Here is a 20502-nt window from a genome sequence, read left to right as displayed (position 1 = left end):
CCGCTTCCTGTTACGAAACGTTCATTCGTCATTATCTACTACAGTAAGGGTATACTTTTTTTTCAAACAAGGCATTGTAGTTTACTTTTTATCTGAAAACTAAAGGAGCAACTGTGGTCGCGTTATGCATACAAATGCGCGCACAGGGAAAGCAATATAATTTGAACCAGTTTTCTTTCAAGACAATTAAAGTTTCTATCCCAAATTTGTGGTCCAAACACGCCTCGCGCTAGGCAAAACGAGTGGGGTTGCATTCTTTTGGAGACTACAATTCCCCTGCATTGCTGCACCGTCTTCTACAGTGTGAAATGTCATTTCCCGCAATTCCGTCAAGAAAGTGAGCGGAATGTCTTTTCAACGTAAAACAATTTGACATTGAGAAAACGTTTTAGATTATTTTATTTGCATATACCAAAGACTGACCACATATATAAATATTATTAATTCGTAAAATGCAATTTTTGTCGGTGATTGTATTTTATTATAAGTACTGGAAAATACTATACTTTTATTTTGGTAGTCCATCGATATAATTCTCGGTTTATAATAGAATCTTTACGTCCCATGTTTTGTAAAGTCCGTCCACGCCCTAGCTGTCTGCGTTTTAGAGAGAGGCGTTGCCGCAGTGTCGTCTGCGGGCCCTGATCCATCAGTAATATACAATAAAACCAGGAGTTCCCAGACCTCTGGTGGGGCCCTTCTAAAGAAGAACTCCCTCACGCACACACGAAAGGTGGTTAGTGGGCGGTGCGCCGCAGCTGCTGGCATCATTCATGTCGGGCCGGTGAGGGGAGCCTCTTTATTTACAGCGCATTATCTGACTGACACCATGAGCAGCACTGGTAAGACATTTTGACTGGAGCTAGCCCATTATCTTGAAATATTGATACGATGCAACCATGATAAATGAAGGAGATTCTATTGCTACCATTTGTACTACACTGTCACTCCTGTCAATGTGGTTGGTCCCACCACAATATAACTCGTTTACCCTTGGGGTCTTGTGTCGGGTTCTGATGTTGCCATTGCGGATGGTGACCCCTACCTGTAACGCGCACGTAGCAACTATGCCAAGACAAAGTACAACAAGCCTCGTCTCTGTCAAGATATTGATATTCTCCCACAATCCGCGCTTTTTCTTTGTGGTGCTCATCACTGAGTTCTTAGGGTTTCTGCTGCAGGTGGTCCAAACAAGGAACACGCACTCAGTAACCGTGCCCAGACACAGTAGGCACAACCGAGTTGTTGTCAAGGTGTTGGATTCCCTAAAAATCCCACATCTTCTCTCTGGTGTAAATCACTGGGTTCTGCAGCTGTCACTGTGGGTGATGGATTGAACTAGCACCTGTCACGGTGTTTGGTTATGCTTTTGGATTCTGGACTTGTGGCGGGTATGGTGTTAGATGTTTAAGAGAGTGTTTGCCTTGTGTTCATTTTCATATCAATTACCAGCTTTATCTTAGAATCATTACGATTTATTGTATTTGTCATTGTGACGTTCCGACATATTTCTGGAAAAGAGGCAACTTTTTCACTATAATACCATTGTAAACACACTTATTTTGCTTTCAGTTTATGAGGGATGATTATGAAGGGACTCTTGGAAATATTTCTCAGTTGTCGGAAGTCTCTGACCCAAGAAGCTTGGGACCCCCTTATTTACATTCACACTCCAATAGGAAAAATCATCCCCCCCACCCACCTAGTGTCATTCTTTTTGTGCGCCATATGCTTCTATTTATACCACATGTCTGAAATAACACAGAGCGAGAGTGAGCGAGAAAGTCACATGACCTGCAGCTCATTCCAGAGCTGGGGATAGAAGGCATGCTCTCATTTATTATTACACCACTGCTGCATAGGCGACGATCCAGCAGCTCTAAAATTCTTGCTAGGAGATCATTGACGAAAAGAAGGACATCATCCATTGCAATGCCAGAAGAATCAGGTAGGAATCAGCATGCTGTGCCATGAGAGAAAACAAGAAACATACAGGACTATTTTTTTTCTATGGAACACCTGCAGCAAGACGAGCCTGTGCTTATACAAGTATGGAGCACTTTCTGTCTGGAGAACAACTCCAGCATTGAGGATGTTTGCTTTACCATGGAGCGTTTCATATTTGATAATTGATTGCATTTTTTTCACAATATTTGCAGGGATACAAATATCAATGACTATTTCAGACTACCTATCTTTGAAAAAAATACACAGTAAGAATCACAGTTTAAAATAAGCCAACATTATTTTTTCTATTTTAACTGAAAATCCGATCCTTTAACTTTCAAATCCGCTTACCCTCACCAAATTTGCGGAGTCTTTCACAGCTGTCTTCAGGCATTAAGCGGGGGACACTCTGAACCGGTTGACAAACAACCATACATGCTCACAATCGCACCAGGGGTCAATTTAGAGTGTTTAATTTGCATCCCATGTTTTTGAAATGAGGGAGGAACCTGAAGTACATGGAGAAAACCCATACAGGTAGAAAATGCAAACTAAACATAGGAAGAAGTGAAATGTGCTAACTATTGTCAACCACTATGTACCCACCTTTACATTTCTGACATAAAATGTTAAATTCTTTACATTTTTTTAAGTCATGTTGTTTTGAATTGAAGATACAAATTATTTGATAAACTATTTGTCTTGTTTTTGTATATGAAGTGGACTTCTGTTTCTCTTTAAAATACCCCCCCCCCAAAAAAAAACAAATTATTTCAAACCATAAGATTCAATAAAGCTCATACATATATATTTTTATATGTTAAATATGATTTTTGTTTATTTATGATATGTTTATGTTCTCACTTATAAATTCTGTAATTTGTTTATTATGTCTGAGTCTCTTAATTTTGAACACTTTTGTTACTTACTAAAAATGTAGTTTTCAAATAAATATTATTAATAATGATAGTAATAATAATAATACATTTAATTTATAAGCGCCTTTCAAAACGCTCAACGTCATTTTACAGTCACAGGATACATGTGCGTGAGTAGCGGCAGCCACACAGGCCAGCGTTCACTCAACCCGGAAGTAACTCAAATAGATAGAAAACTAGCTAGCTAGTTCGTCAGTGTAAGCTTTCAGTCGTACAGGAGTGGTCCATCGATGAGAAGGTTTCTTCAGCCGTCATCTGTACTTTTTTGAAGGTGTCGGACATTTCGCCTCCTATCCAAGAGGCTTCGTCAGCGAACTAAAGTCTTACTGGTCGTATCAGCCCTATTTATATATCCCTAATGTCCAGACATGGCGGCGCCGGACCCAGCTATGATAGGTCCCTACTCTCAGGTTGGGGGGAGCAGAGGACCACTCCCTGTGGGCCCACTGATTGTTCCTACATTCCTGACTAACGACTGGCCTGCTTGCCCCACTCCCTCCGGTATCACCTCATCAGCATTACAAATGGTGCCTAACCTGTGTTGCCTAAGCAGGCTATTGTATGAACGATCCAAATTGAACCACACCCCACCAGACCGGTTTAATAAAGGATTTAGTTGTTTTATGAGAATGGAGACGAAAGGCGGGGGGGGGGGGGGGGGGGGGGGGTAAAACAGGCCAAGTAAAACAGGCCAAATCCAGACATTTGAGGGTGGGCCAAGGTGAAGAAGTACTTACAGTATATACTTTGTGTGATCTAAACAATTGTGTGAATGTAGAAATATGTCTTAAATGAAGATTAAACATTTTTTACAGTACTGACCACTCTAATATTCAATCACGAGCAGGACTACAAAAAAACAATCAAGACACTCGAGGCAACCATTTTAGAGTAATTTTGGCCATTTCCAGCACTCCTGTTTCTGTTAAAAAAAAGAAATCCGTGAATTTGAAAATTTTTGAAACAATTACAGTAAAGTCTCGTTATATCGATATTCAAGGGAGTCCGAAAAAATATCGATATAACCGGGACTATCGATATATCCGATATCGATATAACGAGACTTTACTGTAATTCATGGATACAGTTATGTTGTACTTCCTTAGACAGCAAAGTCAAGTCAAAGTTGCCCCGTTGTGTTATTTGTGAGCATTGGACAACGCCTCCAACTGCAATAGTTCAAGAACAGGAATACCGCCAAGTATTACAGGGTCTCCTATTTTTAGATAGGGCATACAGTATAACTTGGCACCTTTAAATAAGGATTTGCAGTATAGCCCGGGGTGGGCGGGTATACACTCCTGTTTGAGTTTTTTCATATACATTCAATTTAAAAAAGTAAAATAAACCACACATCCTGTTGTAAACGGGACGACATTAAAGCCTTTTAATTTCTCAAGTAAAATGATTGCTTAATATATTTTCATCAATAAAATAAACACTACGGGATCACAAGGTGCCATCCTTCAACTTTACAACTGTACTTGTTAGTTGCAGGGCTTACACACGTGACCCTGGCCAACGAACCGCATGCTGCTTCACGACGTCGAAAGACAAAGACTTCTATTTTTCGTCAAAGGTCACATCTGGTTTCAATTCACAAGCGAACTTGAACCTCGGCACAATGTACACTTAAGGGAGGTGGAGATGAAACCGGTTTGCTGACATCATAGCTTCCTGTCAAAATAAAGGCAATGAAGCCAAACCCTTTGGGCAGCTCCCTTCCAAAGCTCATTCACTAAATGAACGATAAAGAAGTTCTATTAGTGTGAAATATGGACTCCCACACACAACCTCTTGACGTCCCTCTGTGTGTGTATTCCCCTTTAGTGATTCAGCAGCAGGCTGTGCAAAGCCCGGCGGCGCAGCAGAAACCAGGACGAGGCCCCGTTCCCTGCCAGAACTGCGGGAAGCCTTGCAAAGGGGAGGCCCTGCGAGTCCAAAATAAACACTTTCACATCAAGTGTTTCATTTGTAAAGGTGTGTAACACTCACAAGTTTGGCTTCAATTTTAATGTTGCGGTGAATTGCAGTCTTGGGAGCTGAACTTGATGACAGTCTGGAGTGTCAGTCCAGAAATGAAAACACTGACTCTATTTACTGAAAATGAAAGGACCGCTACTTTTTGACTGGCTAACTTTGCTAGCTTAGCAATTATTTGTCTAAATACACAAAAGCAGTTTATTAAGTGTCAGACAAGCAGATAGAAACACCAGCGTTTCATTTCCTGGAATTTCAAGGATGTCTAATGCAGACATGTTTGACATGCTGACTTCACCAGCCTGCGGGTAACTTTACTTCATTATTTTCAACACACAAAAGTAACAATATTAGAGCAATCCGAACGAGAAAAGTACCTGCTCTTAAGCTACTGAAATGCCAACCCATTGACCTAGTTGCTAACTGTTACCGCTGAGGCAACTTTACTCCACTATTTAATCAACATACGGTCGTAGCATAGCAAGTGTCATTCCTGTAAAGAAAAAAAAAACAATCCAGCGAACTTAAGTTACCGAAATTCCAAACATGGAGGGATGTTGACTCAGTAACGTAGCCAACCAAGGGAAAACCTTCCTCCATTACTCAATCAATATTGCATCATTGTAAATGTCAGTGCAGTAAAAGAAAACGGCAGACTGAAATTCCAAGAATGGAGACATAACGTTGGACGAAATTCAACTTTTTCAGGAACCTAACTTAGCCCTCCCGAAATGCCATTTGAGTTAATGGGTCAACTTGACCCATAACCCATATAGTACCTAACACAAAAAAAATGTAATATCAATTTTTCGACCTCCTTATCGACACAAGTGTTGCGGCAGAGGGTGCTGGAGCCTATCACAGCTGTCTTTGGCCATTAGGGGGGGGGGGGGTCACCCTAAACCAGTTGCCACCCAATCGCAAGGCACACAGAGACAAACAACCATCTGAACTCATTTAGGGAGACTTTGGAATGTTCAATTAGACTCATGTTGACTTTTGGAATGTGGGAAGAAACCGGAGTACCTGGAGAAAACCCACACAGGGTGGCCTGTGCTGGAATTGAACTTGATACCTCAGAACCTTTTGATGTCAATATGCTAACCACTGGCCCACTCTGCGTAGCATTGTGACATTTTTGTTGAAATTAATTTGAAAATTTATTTTTTCACCTCGTTAATTGAATATTGACTCCAAAATCCTGATCCACTTATTGCTTGCCCTCCAAAAAATAACAATGGCTACATTTTACCTGCAACCTAAAAAACACTGAGCTGAGTTTTAGTGATGTCACATCGATTTTTTTTTTCCCCACAATTTTTTTAGGAACATATACTCATTCACTGCCATTCCCAAAGTTATTCTGGAATTGAAAAGCATGATATGGAGCGCCATTCCTGAATTTCTTCAGGTTTTGGTTTTTCTTGCGAGGGAATGCGGATCAAGCTCTGGTCAGACCTCTGCCAATGTTTATGCCTCCCGTGAGGGGGCAGCATTTGCCTGTTGTACAGCCGCCCCACTTTCACTGCAGATAACTCTAGAACCAAATAAGCTCGATATAAACTTTTTTTTCTGATGAAAGAAGGTTTCTTACGCTACATTGAATGTTTATGTAGTCCTAAAACTCAATCTTTTGTGGGTCCTGGAATTTGAGTGAAAATGACAAAAACCCTAGCACTGGAGTGGACACATTTTTGCACATTGTCTGGCAGTGAATGAGTTAATATAATAGTGATCCTGATTCCCTTTGACCCGCTATCCCTAAAAGTGTCCGATAGAGGAAAATAAATGATGCCAAAATACATATTTCGCAAAAAAGTGTGAGGTTTTCCAATGTGTCAACTTGAATCACAGCATAACATGAGGCTTCATTCTTTTCATCATTTGAAAGCACATCCCAACGTCTATTTGGGACAGGACGGGTCGAATAACTTGACTCTTGGATATACACTGCATACCTCTCACATTCTTGCAAAAAGCCCAAACAAACCTTCACACATTACTGTCGGTTGGCATGCATGTTTGTGCAAAATGCTTCGGCTTGGAAGTCAACATGAAAGCTTACTGATGTCGAAGGAAAGCTCAGATTCTGGCGGGGGAACAAAATAAATAAATCCACTCCCACCTATTGGCCGCTATGCGGCTCTATTGTATTAGAGGCCTTACTGTGCGATTGATGGATCCGCCTGGTCTTTGGCCCTGGCTAGTGTGCGGATGCGAACTGGCCAATGGAGGCTTCTTCCTGCGACAGGGCGAGTACATGTGCACGCAGGATTACCAGCGTATGTACGGTACTCGCTGCTTCAGCTGCCAGGACTTCATCGAAGGAGAAGTAGTGTCCGCCCTGGGCAAGACCTACCACCCCCACTGCTTTGTCTGTTCTTCATGCAAGTAAGGAAACTACAAAATCAAGTTGGATTGTGTACTACTGTACATGTGTTTTTTTAATCAAGCAATGATAATCTTTACAGTTTTTCCGGTCCATATAGTATTTTTTTTTTAAATCAGGACAGTAGTTATAACTAAGCCGATTTTTTTTTATTTTCCGTCTGCTGATCACATGATAAATCCACTTAGTGGCCGCTGTCCCTAAAACGGTAAAAAAAAAAAAATAAAAAAAATAACGGTGAGATTTAATGTAGAACTGCGGTTTTTAAATATTTGAGCTTTTGAATTTTCCACTTAAAATTCTATCAAATAATTGTCGATCTAGATCAGGGGTCTCAAACTCCGGTCCTCGAGGGCTAAAATCCTACATGTTTTCCAAGTCTCCCTGTTGCAACACAGCCTCAGGCGCATTGCAACAGGGAGACTTGGAAAAAATGTCGGTTTTTTGCCCTCGAGGACCGGAGTTTGAGACCTCTGATCTAGATAAACTACTTTACAGTCTATGTTGACTTGATGGATTTTAATTGGCAGACGTGCAAATATTTCATTGTCACTGAAATTCCAGGACCCACAGAATATTGAGTTTTAGGACTACATAAACATTTAATACAGGGTTAGAAACCCCTAGACTCTCTTCTTTCATCAGAAAGAAAGAGTTAATTCCTCAATTGTATGGGTCTGGAGTTATCCAAGCTTGAAATGAGCGCGGCTGTCCAAAATACAAAGCAATACATACATATTGATTGATATAGTGCTTTAACAACAACTGAAGCTGGAACTAAGCGCTGATGTGGAAAAAAGGGAAATGCTGCCCCCTTGTGGAAAATAAAATAACCAGCGGCCATGGCCAGCGCTTTAACGGCACCCAAGCATGAAAAAAACAAAACCCGAACAAATTCGGGAATGGCCGCTCTAGGTATATTTTCAATTCCCGAATAAATTTGAGTTTAGTCCAACTTTTTTATACTTGCACTATGTCCAGTTCTTTTTGTGAAACATTTTAAACATTTCAGTCCACTGACATTGTTTTTATCTTTTCACCCCACCTTTTCAATTTTGCTGCTGTAGATTGAACATTTCTCCATTGTGGGATTATTAAAGACTTTCTGTTCCTGATTATGATTCTAACTGGGGACACAACAAAAAAATTTAAAGAAGACAAATTTGGGCAGTGTGAAATCGCGTGAAATGAAGACCTTCCGAGAGCAAATGGTTGAAATGGTGAAGTAAATAAAATACTCTCATCACTTCGCGTTAAAGAGATTTGATGATTTACATGTTGGATAATAATCCTCAAGAGGGATTTTAATGCATATGTCTAGCTCTGGATTTTTTTCATTCTTAAATTTGCCCTTATTAATTGAGAACCATCCATATATTATATATATCCATATTATTTGTTATTTAGTTTTTTTTTTTGTTCTTTTGACTTCAAGATGGCGCCGTGAGAGTGGCTGCCTTTCCAGCAGCTCAAGTATTTTGTTTTTCTACTCTCATTCCTTTCATCACTTTGCTGCTGTGAAATGTAAATTTCTCCACTGTGAGACTAATAAAGGCAAATCCAATCCAATCCAATCCAATTAAACATTTTTGGGGGGTAAATGTAATTAGGTTAACTTAAACTGTCGGGTAATTGTAACAGATTTCAGAATTTGACTAATTGGCCTAAATTACAACACTGATCTTTTGCCCAAAAAAATTATTAAAGTAGGTCTGTGTGTGTGTGTGTGTGTGTGTGTGTGTGTGTGTGTGTGTGTGTGTGTGTGTGTGTGTGTGTGTGTGCGTGTGCGTGTGCGTGTGTGTGTGTGTGTGTGTGTGTGTGTGTGTGTGTGTGTTTTTTACTACAGCAAATGACTCAGAGGTACAAATCCATCTTGTTTGCCTCTCAGCGTGAATGGGCACTTTATTTTTCTCAACATTATCATCCATTCATATTGCAGGCAGCCATTCCCGGCTGGTGACCGGGTGACTTTTAATGGGAAGGAATGCGTCTGCCAAAATTGTACCCAGCCTCTTCCTACAAACAGTCATGCGCCCATCCAGGCTGTCCACAGTTAGTAATGCCTTCGTAAAACTGTTTGGGGTTTGCACATGTATTGCTACATATCAAAAGTGGACTGAACCTTTGGTGTGGTTCCCATCTAGACTGCTGCGGCTGCGGGAAAGAGTTTAAGAACGAACAGTCTCTCGTAGCCTTGGACAAACATTGGCACCTTGGCTGCTTCAAGTGCAAAGTGTGTAACAAGGTCCTCAATGCCGAGTACATTAGCAAGTGAGTCCTCCAACGCTAGCCGCCTGCTAATATTTTTTAGTTGTCTCAATGGTTCTCCATGTTTTTACTAAGGGACGGGATCCCGTTTTGTGAGCTGGACTACCACGCCATGTTCGGCATCCAGTGTGAGAGCTGCAAGAAATATATCACCGGGAAAGTACTGGAGGTAAGAGGGTGTTGTCACTATTCATCTAGCGCAACGTGCGGATGTGTTCAGGCTCCACATGAGTATGGAGGGCAACTGGCCGGCTTCACCGAGTGGTGAGATCGCAGTTCTAAGTCTCCAAACTCCACTATGCTTAAGTGTGTTTGTCCATCAACAGGCCGGGGAGAAGCACTACCACCCGTCATGTGCGCGCTGTGCCCGCTGTGAGCAAATGTTTGCAGAAGGAGAAGAGATGTACCTCCAAGGTGGAGCGCCAAAACACTTTTTGAGGGTTAACATACAGTAGGTGGACGGGTGTCACAGAGGACTTAAAAACTAGTCTCCAATCCTGTAGGATCATCAATCTGGCACCCCCCATGCAGACAAGCAGCAAAGCAGGAGGAGAAGAATAAGGTAAGGACATGACAAATATTCAATATATTAATGGAGGGGGGGATAAATAAATTAAAACTAACGGCAATCCTAAAACTCATAATTAAAGTTAAAAAAAACATGTTTAAAAAATAAATTTAATACAAGATAATAAGTCAGACGAGGTGGTCCAGGCATCTGATTAGGATGCTTCCTGGACACCTCCCTGGTGAGGTGTTCCGGGCATGCCCACTGGCAGAAGACCCAGGACACGCTGGAGAGGCTATGTCACCCAGCTGGCCCGGGAACACCTCGGGATCTGCCAGGAGGAGCTGGAAGAAGTGGCTGGGGAGAGGGAAGTCTGCCGCTTATCTGAGCCAGTATAAGTCGCACAAAATGGATTGTTTGGTAGATGGATAATAAACACGCTCTCAAAATTAATTACAGTTAATCGGATCTAATTTAAAAATTCAAAATAAACATAAAGTTGAACATTTCTTTCTGAAATACTGTCATTCTGGTTCCAGGTGACTCGGACGTCATCTGAGAGCATCACATCCGTCCCAGCATCCAGTGCCTCGGGCTCTCCCAACAGAGTCATTTTTGTAAGATATTGCCAGAGACTCCACCCAACCCTTCTCTTCAGGTGTTCTTTCATTGCCATTTTTTTTTGGGTGGGTATGGTTCATTTCGGTCACTAGGCCAAGCTCGGAGAAGAGATGCTAGACTATAAGGACCTGGCAGCCCTTCCAAAGACCAAAGCCATCTACAACATTGACCGACCGGACATGCTCTCGTACTCGCCTTACGTCAGCTACGCATCTGAAGAAAGGCACTTTGGGGAGGTAGACTTGAGGGGTGGCGAGGTTCTGGTGTCGGCGGTCGGTATCTGGGTTGATGCTCCGTTCAACTGGGTTTTGTTCTTCTAGGCCGATGGGGAGAAATCACCGTGTCAACATAGGCCCTCCAGTCCCAGTTCCAACAGCTCCTTGGGAGGCTATGGACGCTACACACCTTCACGCTCCCCTCCGAACAGCCGACCAGGTATCACATTATCACTTTAAGAATTATCCATCTATTGTGCAGTGCTCCAGCGTTTGATATGATTCCGTAATCCATAAGAATTGCAATTCACCTTCATCAGTCATTCGCATTTTCCTCATTCTGTGACACAATCTTTGACATTTAGGACCAGAGATAGATTGCCCAAGTACAATTGAGCCCCTCCCACGTGGCATCAAGTTCACCTCCGGCTTGGCCAGGGCTTCCCCTTCACATCAAGCGCACCATTCCAAGGGGACTGTAGGGTGTAGCGGTGCCACTAGCAATGTGCTATGGGGTGGGGGTAGCGGTGTCTCTTTACACCTGAACCCCACCACGCTTTCCATGCTGCAGCAACACAACTTCATCCCTCACTTCCGAGGTATTCCTCCATTGAGGCCTCATTCAATGCAGACAGTCGACTATTTGCTGGTGGGGTGGACAAAAGCTCCGGCAAAAAAAGGCCAATCTTTTAACTCATTCACTGCCATTCCCAAATTTATTCGGGAATTGAAAATATGACGTGGAGCACCATTCCAGAATTTTTCTTGTGCGAATTTCTGATAAACTGCTGGTCAGACCTCTGGCAATATTTTTCCCTTCCACGAGGGGGCAGCATTTGCCTTTTGTCCATGTTAGCGCTTTGTTACAGCTTCAGCTGTTGTTAAAGAGCTATATACAGTACATCAATATGTATGTATTGTATTATATTTTGTACAGCCCCCATTTCAAGCTCAGATAACTCCAGACCCATATAACTTAGGAATGAACTTTTTTTTCTGATGGAAGAAGAAAGTCTAAGGTTATTTACACTGCATTGAATGTTGATGTAGTACGAAAACTAAATATATTGTGGGTCCTGCAATTTGAGTAAAAATGACAAAATCCCTGGCACTGAATGAGTTAAGGAGCGCAACAAGCATCTCTTAGTGCTGACTAAATAAATAAATAAAGTGTTGGTATAATTGCAGGCAACCCGATGATCGAGTTGTTAGCGTGCCAACCTCATGGTTCTCTGAGCTTTCTGTATGCAATTTGCATGTTCTCCCCTTGGCTGCGTGTGTTTTGTCGGGGTATGCCGGTTTCCTCCCACATTTCAAAAACACGCATAGCAGGTTAATGGAACACTCTAAATTATGCTCATGTGTGAGTGTGAGCACAGATGGTTGTTCGTCTCTATTCGCCCTGCGATTGGGTGGAAACCGGTTCAGGGTGTCACCCATGTAATGCCTGAAGACAGCCCCAGTGCAATGTGCAATGTGAGGATAAAGCGGATTGAAAATTGATTGATATTATATATAAATTTTTATAATACCAAAAAATAACACATTATTCATTTCTTGAGAGTAAAAATGATAATGAATACAAACAGTATCTAAATACAATGTTGCATTTTAACAAATAACCGCCCCCCCTCTCCTCCCAAACTATCCTATTGTACAAAGTATGATGACTTCAGCGAACACTATATTTGTGTTCTTTTCGTCTTAGCGTTCGCATCCATCGTCATCTTGAGCTTTACAGATGTCACCGTGTCTCGGGACGGTTTACCATATTTGTCGCGTTCCATCCATAGCACCAGCAAATCCCCCATTGTCTGTATTTCATTTGGGCTGCAATGGCCTTGAAGAATGGTGTGCTGTGATGCATCCCGACTTTTTCACCAAACATAACCGTATGTGGACGCAGTTTTGTTTGAAGCATGACATCCTAATAATCTCCTAATTATCTCTCAGGGTTCAAACAAGACCCGCTACCTAGGACATCCTTGCATCTCGCTTTTCCTTCCCCTAATGGTAAAACACCAGTTCTCGACTGCGCCTCCATCTCAGTGGAACGGTTAGCCGGTTTGTGTGATGTCGTATGCTATCGTGGTGTTGTCAAGTCCATTTGGTTTTTACATTCAGTTTGTCCCACGATCATCCCTGTGTGGACTTGTCAAGCTTGTCACCACTCTGGGGATGATTGCGGAGGTATGTTGCGTTTGTCATTTACTACCATTTTGGTACCATACGTGCACATATTCTTTTGTACATGAGCTTGGACAACTCGTGACAAGCGGAGATTCACCTCCTAACCTTTAGCTTCCACTCAAAAGCTGTGCTGATCTCAAATTCAAAGGCATGCAACGCCACCATCAACAACATTCTTTTTGTCAGTAAACTGTATTTCATGAAAGGTTGGGCGAGACCTTCTTGGTGTTTGTTGGAGACCGGTCCAAGCTGCTGTGTGTTTGTGGTTTGAGTGACGGTCTCCGACAACTAGTGACTCCCACCACCAAGTCTCTCCTGCGACAGTGAAGGGGTTCTCAAACCAAGGATCAGCGAGCCTTATCTTGATGGTCCACAAAATAATTTGCAATAAATGCTTTTGCATCATTTTCAAAAGTCCAAAGTTAGACAGGGTTAATGAATCTAACTTCTTGAATGAAAACCTCCTCCATTTCATAGAACTGGGCCAATGTTAAGTTCTGATTTGGTGATGAAGTATCATCGCATTAAACTGGCATCCATGACTTTGATTACTTTCTTCCCTTGTTAAATGTGGCCTTTAGTTTTGTAATTTTGTAGTTTTAGGAGATTACAATTTTTCTTCGCGACAAATGAGCAGTGAATGGATTTCATCGCTAGACCTTCAGTAGTGCTATGTCTGAATCAATCCAGACTGAAAAAAGTGTGGTGTAATTTACTACATGTCCACTAGAGGGTACCATTCGCCAGGAAATAATTGTCAGACCTTTATTGAAAAGTCTGTCTTGAAAATGGCTTTCACAGTATATCTGCAACTAAATCCATTTCTTCTCCTCCTTCAGTCATTGTGGGTTAATAAACACTATTAAATCAACACAATATACAGTAAAATCTCGTTATATCGATATCGGATATATCGATAGTCCCGGTTATATCGATACTATTTCTATGCACGCACGGAGAAAATTACATGCAAACAGGGTCGGATATATCGATAGTCCCGGTTATATCGATATTTTTTCGGACTCCCTTGAATATCGATATAACGAGACTTTACTGTATATGCTTATGCAGCTCGCTACAGATATAATTTATGTTACTTCCGGGTTGAGTGCACGCTGGCGCGTGTGGCTGCCGCTGCTCATCCGCAGAAAAAATATCCTGTGACTGTAAAGTGTAAAGTAGCTCTGGCCAGTATGCGCTTATCACTAGCAGCGAGTGACACTTTGATTTGACTAGTGACAAGCCAATCATAATTTGCGAAAACTTGACGTTGCCAGCGCCTTCCACATTGTGTAGTGTATCCATTTCACACCTTGCCCGTGAAAAACTCTCAGACAGGAACCACCCACTAACCTGACCACTCGTTGCTCCTTGTACTCAATGCCCACCTGTCCGTTCCCGACCGGAGGAAGCGAAAGTGGTCGAAGTACTCCCAGCTTCTCCGCCTACTCTGACGGCAAATCCCCATCGTACACATCGACATACGTGGCTGCCCCTCGTCATTTCCATATACCAGGTAGGCGTGTAAACCCACAAGGATGTTGTTGCTCCAATTATGTATTTGATTTGCTCAGAAATAACTTCTCGTCCCCTGTGACCCAGATTTATGACTGTTATGACATTTACAAATGGAATGCATGGATGAGGTTATATTATTTTTGTCTTTTACTTGGAAATTTTAATATTTATGTTGACCTGGGCTCTGCCGTGCAATTTTTTTATTACTTTATTTATTTGGGCTTCTCAGCCCCAAATAACGGCTAACTCCTGCTTCTCTCTGTCTCTCTCCCTATGTCTCTCTCTGTCTCTGCGATGTGTGCTTCTTTCATTTGATTTCCTTCTCTGTCGATTCCCATTTCCAGAGACTGAGGTCAAAGATAATATCTATAGAAAACCCCCTATCTACAAACAGCATGGTACAGTCCACTTCCTATTTAACACTTCCCTGTCTTGGTTCAATGTTTTGCATGCAACTTTTCTGCGCCTCATTCCTGGTAGACTTATCAGAATTACATAGGCCATGCATTTTCCATCATGTCGGTACTTGCTAAGTTTGAGAACATCTTGATACAAGAACATACAAGAGTCATTGAAGACCAACTATGATGCATTCTGGACCTTATCTTGGGAAAATATAAATTACCGTGTTTGTCGTAAAATTAGGACTTTTTCATTCTAGTCTGTGTTTGACTGCCTTTGTCCAAACATTCAACTCTTTTGCAGCTTCCAGAACATCCTGGCAGGATGGCGATGATGGGAAGGTGAGCGAGTCATTTCCTATTTACTGTTGACATTCTTTGTGACGGCCCTTTTTTCCTATTTGGGTACATTCATATTATTACTTTTGAGAAGAAACTGTGTATTTTTCCAAGATATAGAATATAACAAATTATAGCATTATAGAAAAGTTTTAAAGATTTCATTTTTAAACTTTATTTGTGGTTAATTACATACATACCGGTGCAACCACATTATCCCAATTGTTTTTTACTTCACCTTAAAAAGAAGTCAAATTTTGTTTCCAGTTGAAGTGCTGTATACAAGTATCAAAGTAATGGCGGAAAGAGTTTATTTTACTTCTATTTTTTAGATGACGGGAACGTGTTATTTTAACATGGTTGTGTCGACTTTTTATAATTATTAATTTCAGACTGATTTTAATGCACAAAATGTTCAAGAATTACGCTTTATTTTTTCCCCGACAAAATAATGTTATTTTTCTGAACCAAAATGTTTGTTGTTATGAATGTACGCCAAACCATTTCTATGTTATGAGAATTATTTCTGTTTTTTTCCATTAGCATCAAAGGAAATTTTTCAATGAGATTGTCCTATTTCCGCATGACAACTCAAGGCAATAACTTGTTATCCCATTCAAATTTGTCATTTCTCTTGTGAAGATTACAATTGAGTTTTTCTTCTTTCCATTTTAGAGGAGCGGTTGGATGATCATGAAGAGTGACATTGATGGACGCCTGGGTCCCGAAGAACATGACCCGTCCAAGTCAACCTGTAGTTTGCCAATGAAATCCTCTCGGCCTAGTGAGTTTGTTTGGAATGTCGATGCCAATTTAAAGACCTCTGACTAAAATGAATGCGCCTTTTTTTAATCTGTTATCAGATTTTCCTCATAATAAGTCGGCATCCTTGCCAGGTTACGGAAGAAATGGCATCTACAAGGTGAGCTACAAAAAACAGCAGAGTGTCACTGGTACTTATTTGGGAGAGGCATCAATTTTGAAGGGACTTTTTTATTTGCATGTCAAGAAAAGCCTACTAGAACATCTAAGATAGCTACGTGGTTAATCGGAGGCCCTTGAATTGAAAGACCCATTTAGCAAGAATATCAATTTGATTGGTTATCCTGCACACAGCCACATTCCTAATTACAAAAGGGTGTGCATACTTTTGCAACCATATGGTTTCTGCTTTTTGCTTTTTACCTTAGCTCTTTAAAACATTATTGAAATGCTTTTAGTTATTTTACTTATTTTTTAATGTTGTTATTTTATAATATATATTTTTAAAAGGCTCCTGAGATGGTTGAAGATGAAGTTGATCCAGACTCCCAAAGCTGGGGTGGCATGAGAGGTAAATATTTTTTCGGCTCCTTTCTACGATACACTTCACATGTTTTATGTGTTTTACCATATTAATTCTACCCTCTCTGCCTTTTTTCTCAGAGTACAAGGTAAGAATACATTTTCGGGAGCGTGTAGAAATAATTTCCAATTGGATATTATGAGCACTGAATGCATTGTCAACTGATACCTGCAGGTGTACCCTTACGAAATGTTGGCTGTAACACATCGAGTCAAAGTGAAGCTTCCCCGAGACATCGATCGCACCCGACTGGAGGTGAGACTCACTCAACGTTTGCTCAGCTCATTGCATAATCACTACCAAAAAATCCCGAAATAGTGAATTCTGAACCCGTCTGTTGATTTTTCCCAGAGACATCTGTCGCCCGAAGACTTCCAGAGGGTGTTCGGAATGACTTTGGATCAATTTGAACGTCTGGCCTTGTGGAAAAAAAACGACTTGAAGAAGATGGCTCGTCTTTTTTAGACCCGCCAGTGGTCAACGTTTGCTGCCGCGCCTGCGCCCCCTCGCGCCAAAAGTTTTGTGTGCAATACGTTGGCGATGTTGGACTGGAGACCTTCCGAATGAGCTGCAGGAATCTTTGCATGCCCCATGCTTGTCGCTCCTCCCGCACTCAAACATGTCTTTTAAGCTTTTTATCTTTACCTATCATTACATTCATGTCATTTCGAGGGAAAATCCTAAATTCACGTTATTTGCCTTTCACAAGTTGCAAATTTACTTTTTTTTTAATTAATTCCCGTGGAATTATGATCTTTTTTTGTCACATGCTATCAGGTTATTCTTGTCATGTTACGTTTTCACCTCCCTTATATTCTGATTTTTTTTCCCATTATGATACACAACTTTACTCTTGTAATATGGCCATACGTTGTTGTGAAATGACGACTTTTTCATAGTATTGCGACTTCATATCTTATGTTTCGACATCTTTGTTTGTAATGTTAGGACATACATTTAAAATGTTCTGGTAATATTGGGATCAAGAGTTCTTGAAAATTCTTGATTATTAATTTTCTCACAACATGACAACTTTTTTCTCTCACATTAGGACGACTTCAGTCATATGACTTGCATACTCACATGACGTGGCAAATTTTTCTTGTTATATTTCAGCGTTATGTTTACAGTACGATTGCTTCCACCTAACATTCAGTCTTTTTTTAATGTAAAAACTTCATTCTTGTAAAGTTGCATTTTTTTCTGGTCATATTACAAATTTCACCGCATAATATCAGAATCAGAATCAGAATCATCTTTATTGCCAAGTATGTAGAACACACAAGGAATTTGTTTCCAGTAGAACACGCTGCACTAGTATCGTCGTCAAAAAAACTGCTAAGTGGCACTATACAGTTCCATTTTGGCTACTGTTGAAAGAGTTCAAAGAGTTAATGGCCTGGGGGAAGAAGCTGTTTAAATGTCTGCTGGATTTGGTGCGCATGGATCGGTAGCGCCTGCCTGAGGGGAGTAGCTGGAAAAGGTGGTGGGCAGGGTGCGGAGGGTCCAGTAGGATTTTCCGCGCCCTTGTTTGGATTCTTGCAGTGTGCAAGTCCTCGAGAGTGCGTAGGGCGGTGCCAATGATTTTTTCCGCCGTCCTAACTGTCCGTTGAAGTCGGATTTTGTCCATTTTTGTGGCGGCCCCGAACCAAACGGTGATGGAAGAACACAGGATGGATTCGATGACAGCCGTGTAGAAATGTTGCAGCACCTCCTGTGGCAGGCCATGCTTCTTTAGCAGCCTCAGGAAGTACATTCTCTGTTGGGCCTTTGTCAGAATAGAGTTGGTGTTGACCTCCCACTTCATGTCCTGGGAGACTGTGATTCCCAGGAACTTGAAGGTCTCAACGGTTGACACCAGGCAGTTGGATAGTGTGAGGGGTAGCTGTGGTGATGGATGTTTCCTGAAGTCCACGATCATCTCAACTGTCTTGAGCGTGTTCAGCTCCAGGTTGTGACGGCTGCACCAGAGCTCCAGCTGCTCCACTTGTTGTCGGTACGCAGACTCGTCGCCGTCTTTGATGAGACCGATGACCGTGGTGTCGTCTGCGAACTTTATGAATTTGACAGCTGGGTGCGTTGAGGTGCAGTCGTTTGTGTAGAGAGAGAAGAGCAATGGAGAGAGGACGCATCCCTGCGGGGCTCCAGTGCTCGTGGTTCGTGTTGTGGATGATATATTTCCCAGTCTGACCTGTTGTGTCCGTCCTGTCAGGAAGCTGAGGGTCCACTGGCAGATCGTAGGAGACACACCAAGCTGGAGAAGTTTGGGGATGAGGAGTTCTGGGATGATGGTATTGAACGCAGAGCTGTAGTCCACAAACAGGATCCTTGCGTAGGTTCCTGTGTTGTCAAGGTGGTCGAGGATGTGGTGCAGTCCGATGTTGACTGCATCCTCCACAGACCTGTTTGCCCGGTAGGCAAACTGAAGAGGATCTAGCAGAGGTCCGGTGATGTTCTTTAGGTGGTTCAGCACGAGGCGTTCAAAGGACTTCATGACCACAGACGTCAGAGCGACAGGTCTATAGTCGTTCAATCCCGAGGGTGCTGGTTTCTTTGGAACTGGGACGATAGTAGACTGTTTGAAGCAGGATGGGACTTCACACTGCTCCAGGGGTCTGTTGAAGATTCGTGTGAAGACCAGAGCCAGCTGGTCAGCGCAGACTCTCAGGCAGGAGGGGGACACTCTGTCAGGTCCTGCAGCTTTCTTGATCTTCTGCTGCTTGAAGAGCCGTCTAACGTCCAGTTCGTGGATCTGTAGGGCAGAGGGCGGAGATACGGTAGTTTCTGGTAATGGTGGGCAGACCGGGGAAATCGTGGTGTCCTTTTCAAATCAGGACGTTTCTTTCTTGTTATATCACGATTTTAGTTTGTGGATTGTTCATGTAATGGTCGAATTTCATTCTCATGACATAACATTTCTCATATTATTCCGACTTTATTCTCATATCATTCTGACTTTTTTTCTCTTGGTATTACAAGTTTATTCTTGTAAGTTTGCAGCATTTTCAGGTAATAGTATGGTTTTATTATAACATTGTGACTTTTCGCCTAGTTTTTTTGTTGTTGTTTGCTGCTGAATTGTCCTCATAACATCAGATGCCGTGGTTTGTGTGTGTGTGAGGGGTGGAGGGATATATTTTGCACTTGTCTTTCAATTGTTTGGATTCACACACACTGTAACATCTTTTCTTTATGTTTTCGATCTTATTGAATGACTGTTGGAGCCATGAATCCCAAACTATGACATAGTATATAATCGTTTTAGCTTTATTTATTCATGCCGCTTTGTTGCTTAAATGCATCATGGAATAATGCAAAAGTAAATCTCACAACAATATTGCAAGATGTACTGTATGTAAGCATCTACTACTGAGGACATAAACATATTGTATAGCATTTATTTCTGTATACAAGCCATTGCATGATAATTATACCTTTCTGTGAAAAATTATATTGAGTGAAATGAAGGATCAGCTGTATGCCATAATTTATTTAATTCTGATATGATGAAAGGGATTTTATGATAAAGATTGCAAGTATAAGTTTTATTGTGTCGTTAAATGCAGGGCTGCAACCGTCAAAATGTTTTAATACTATTTTTTTCAATTAATCTGATTGAAAACTTTTTAAAATCCAATCCATTTAAAAACTGCACATATGGAATTGGTATAGTACAAAAGTGCACAATCAAGTTGCTTCGTGAACATTATTATTGCCGACTATTATCCTTGCTGTCATTGCCTTTTTATCGAGCATCTTTATCTTTATTAAGCTCATCGAATTGCTTGTTCTGTAGCCACAAGGGGACACAAGCCAGTGTCTTATTGTGCCGGTCCCAAGCCC

General features: G+C 41.5%; 1 protein-coding gene across 11 annotated transcripts; it reads left to right on the top strand.

Annotated features, from left to right (window-relative positions):
• The first annotated feature begins 610 nt into the window (after positions 1 to 610).
• On the top strand, positions 611 to 17845 carry ablim2 (actin binding LIM protein family, member 2). Of its 11 annotated transcripts, none has more exons than XR_016114221.1 (22): positions 611 to 842; positions 4716 to 4865; positions 7073 to 7256; positions 9194 to 9306; positions 9399 to 9525; positions 9598 to 9691; positions 9849 to 9936; positions 10026 to 10084; positions 10570 to 10647; positions 10744 to 10887; positions 10972 to 11086; positions 11232 to 11465; positions 12820 to 12879; positions 12991 to 13056; positions 14465 to 14572; positions 14919 to 14972; positions 15280 to 15317; positions 15990 to 16098; positions 16178 to 16236; positions 16587 to 16747; positions 16834 to 16914; positions 17011 to 17039. XR_016114221.1 is itself a non-coding variant. In XM_088990212.1 (21 exons), the coding sequence occupies exons 1-21, from the start codon at positions 1828 to 1830 to the stop codon at positions 17122 to 17124; spliced, it is 2139 nt and encodes a 712-aa protein (XP_088846338.1). In that variant the 5' UTR covers positions 1801 to 1827; the 3' UTR covers positions 17125 to 17845. The 11 variants fall into 11 exon arrangements, 1 of the variants encoding a protein (XP_088846338.1); XR_016114218.1 differs by lacking the exon at positions 611 to 842 and adding an exon at positions 1800 to 1948 and having other exon boundaries at positions 17011 to 17042; XR_016114220.1 differs by lacking the exons at positions 611 to 842; positions 12991 to 13056 and adding an exon at positions 1800 to 1948 and having other exon boundaries at positions 17011 to 17040.
• Positions 17846 to 20502: the final 2657 nt, after the last annotated feature.

The sequence above is a fragment of the Hippocampus bargibanti genome, linkage group LG02 (genome assembly GCF_051943395.1).
Source record: "Hippocampus bargibanti isolate YZ-2025 linkage group LG02, ASM5194339v1, whole genome shotgun sequence".
NCBI classification, from domain to species: domain Eukaryota; kingdom Metazoa; phylum Chordata; class Actinopteri; order Syngnathiformes; family Syngnathidae; genus Hippocampus; species Hippocampus bargibanti.
Note: the sequence above shows the minus strand (reverse complement) of the source record. Positions and strands in the feature narration are given on the sequence as shown.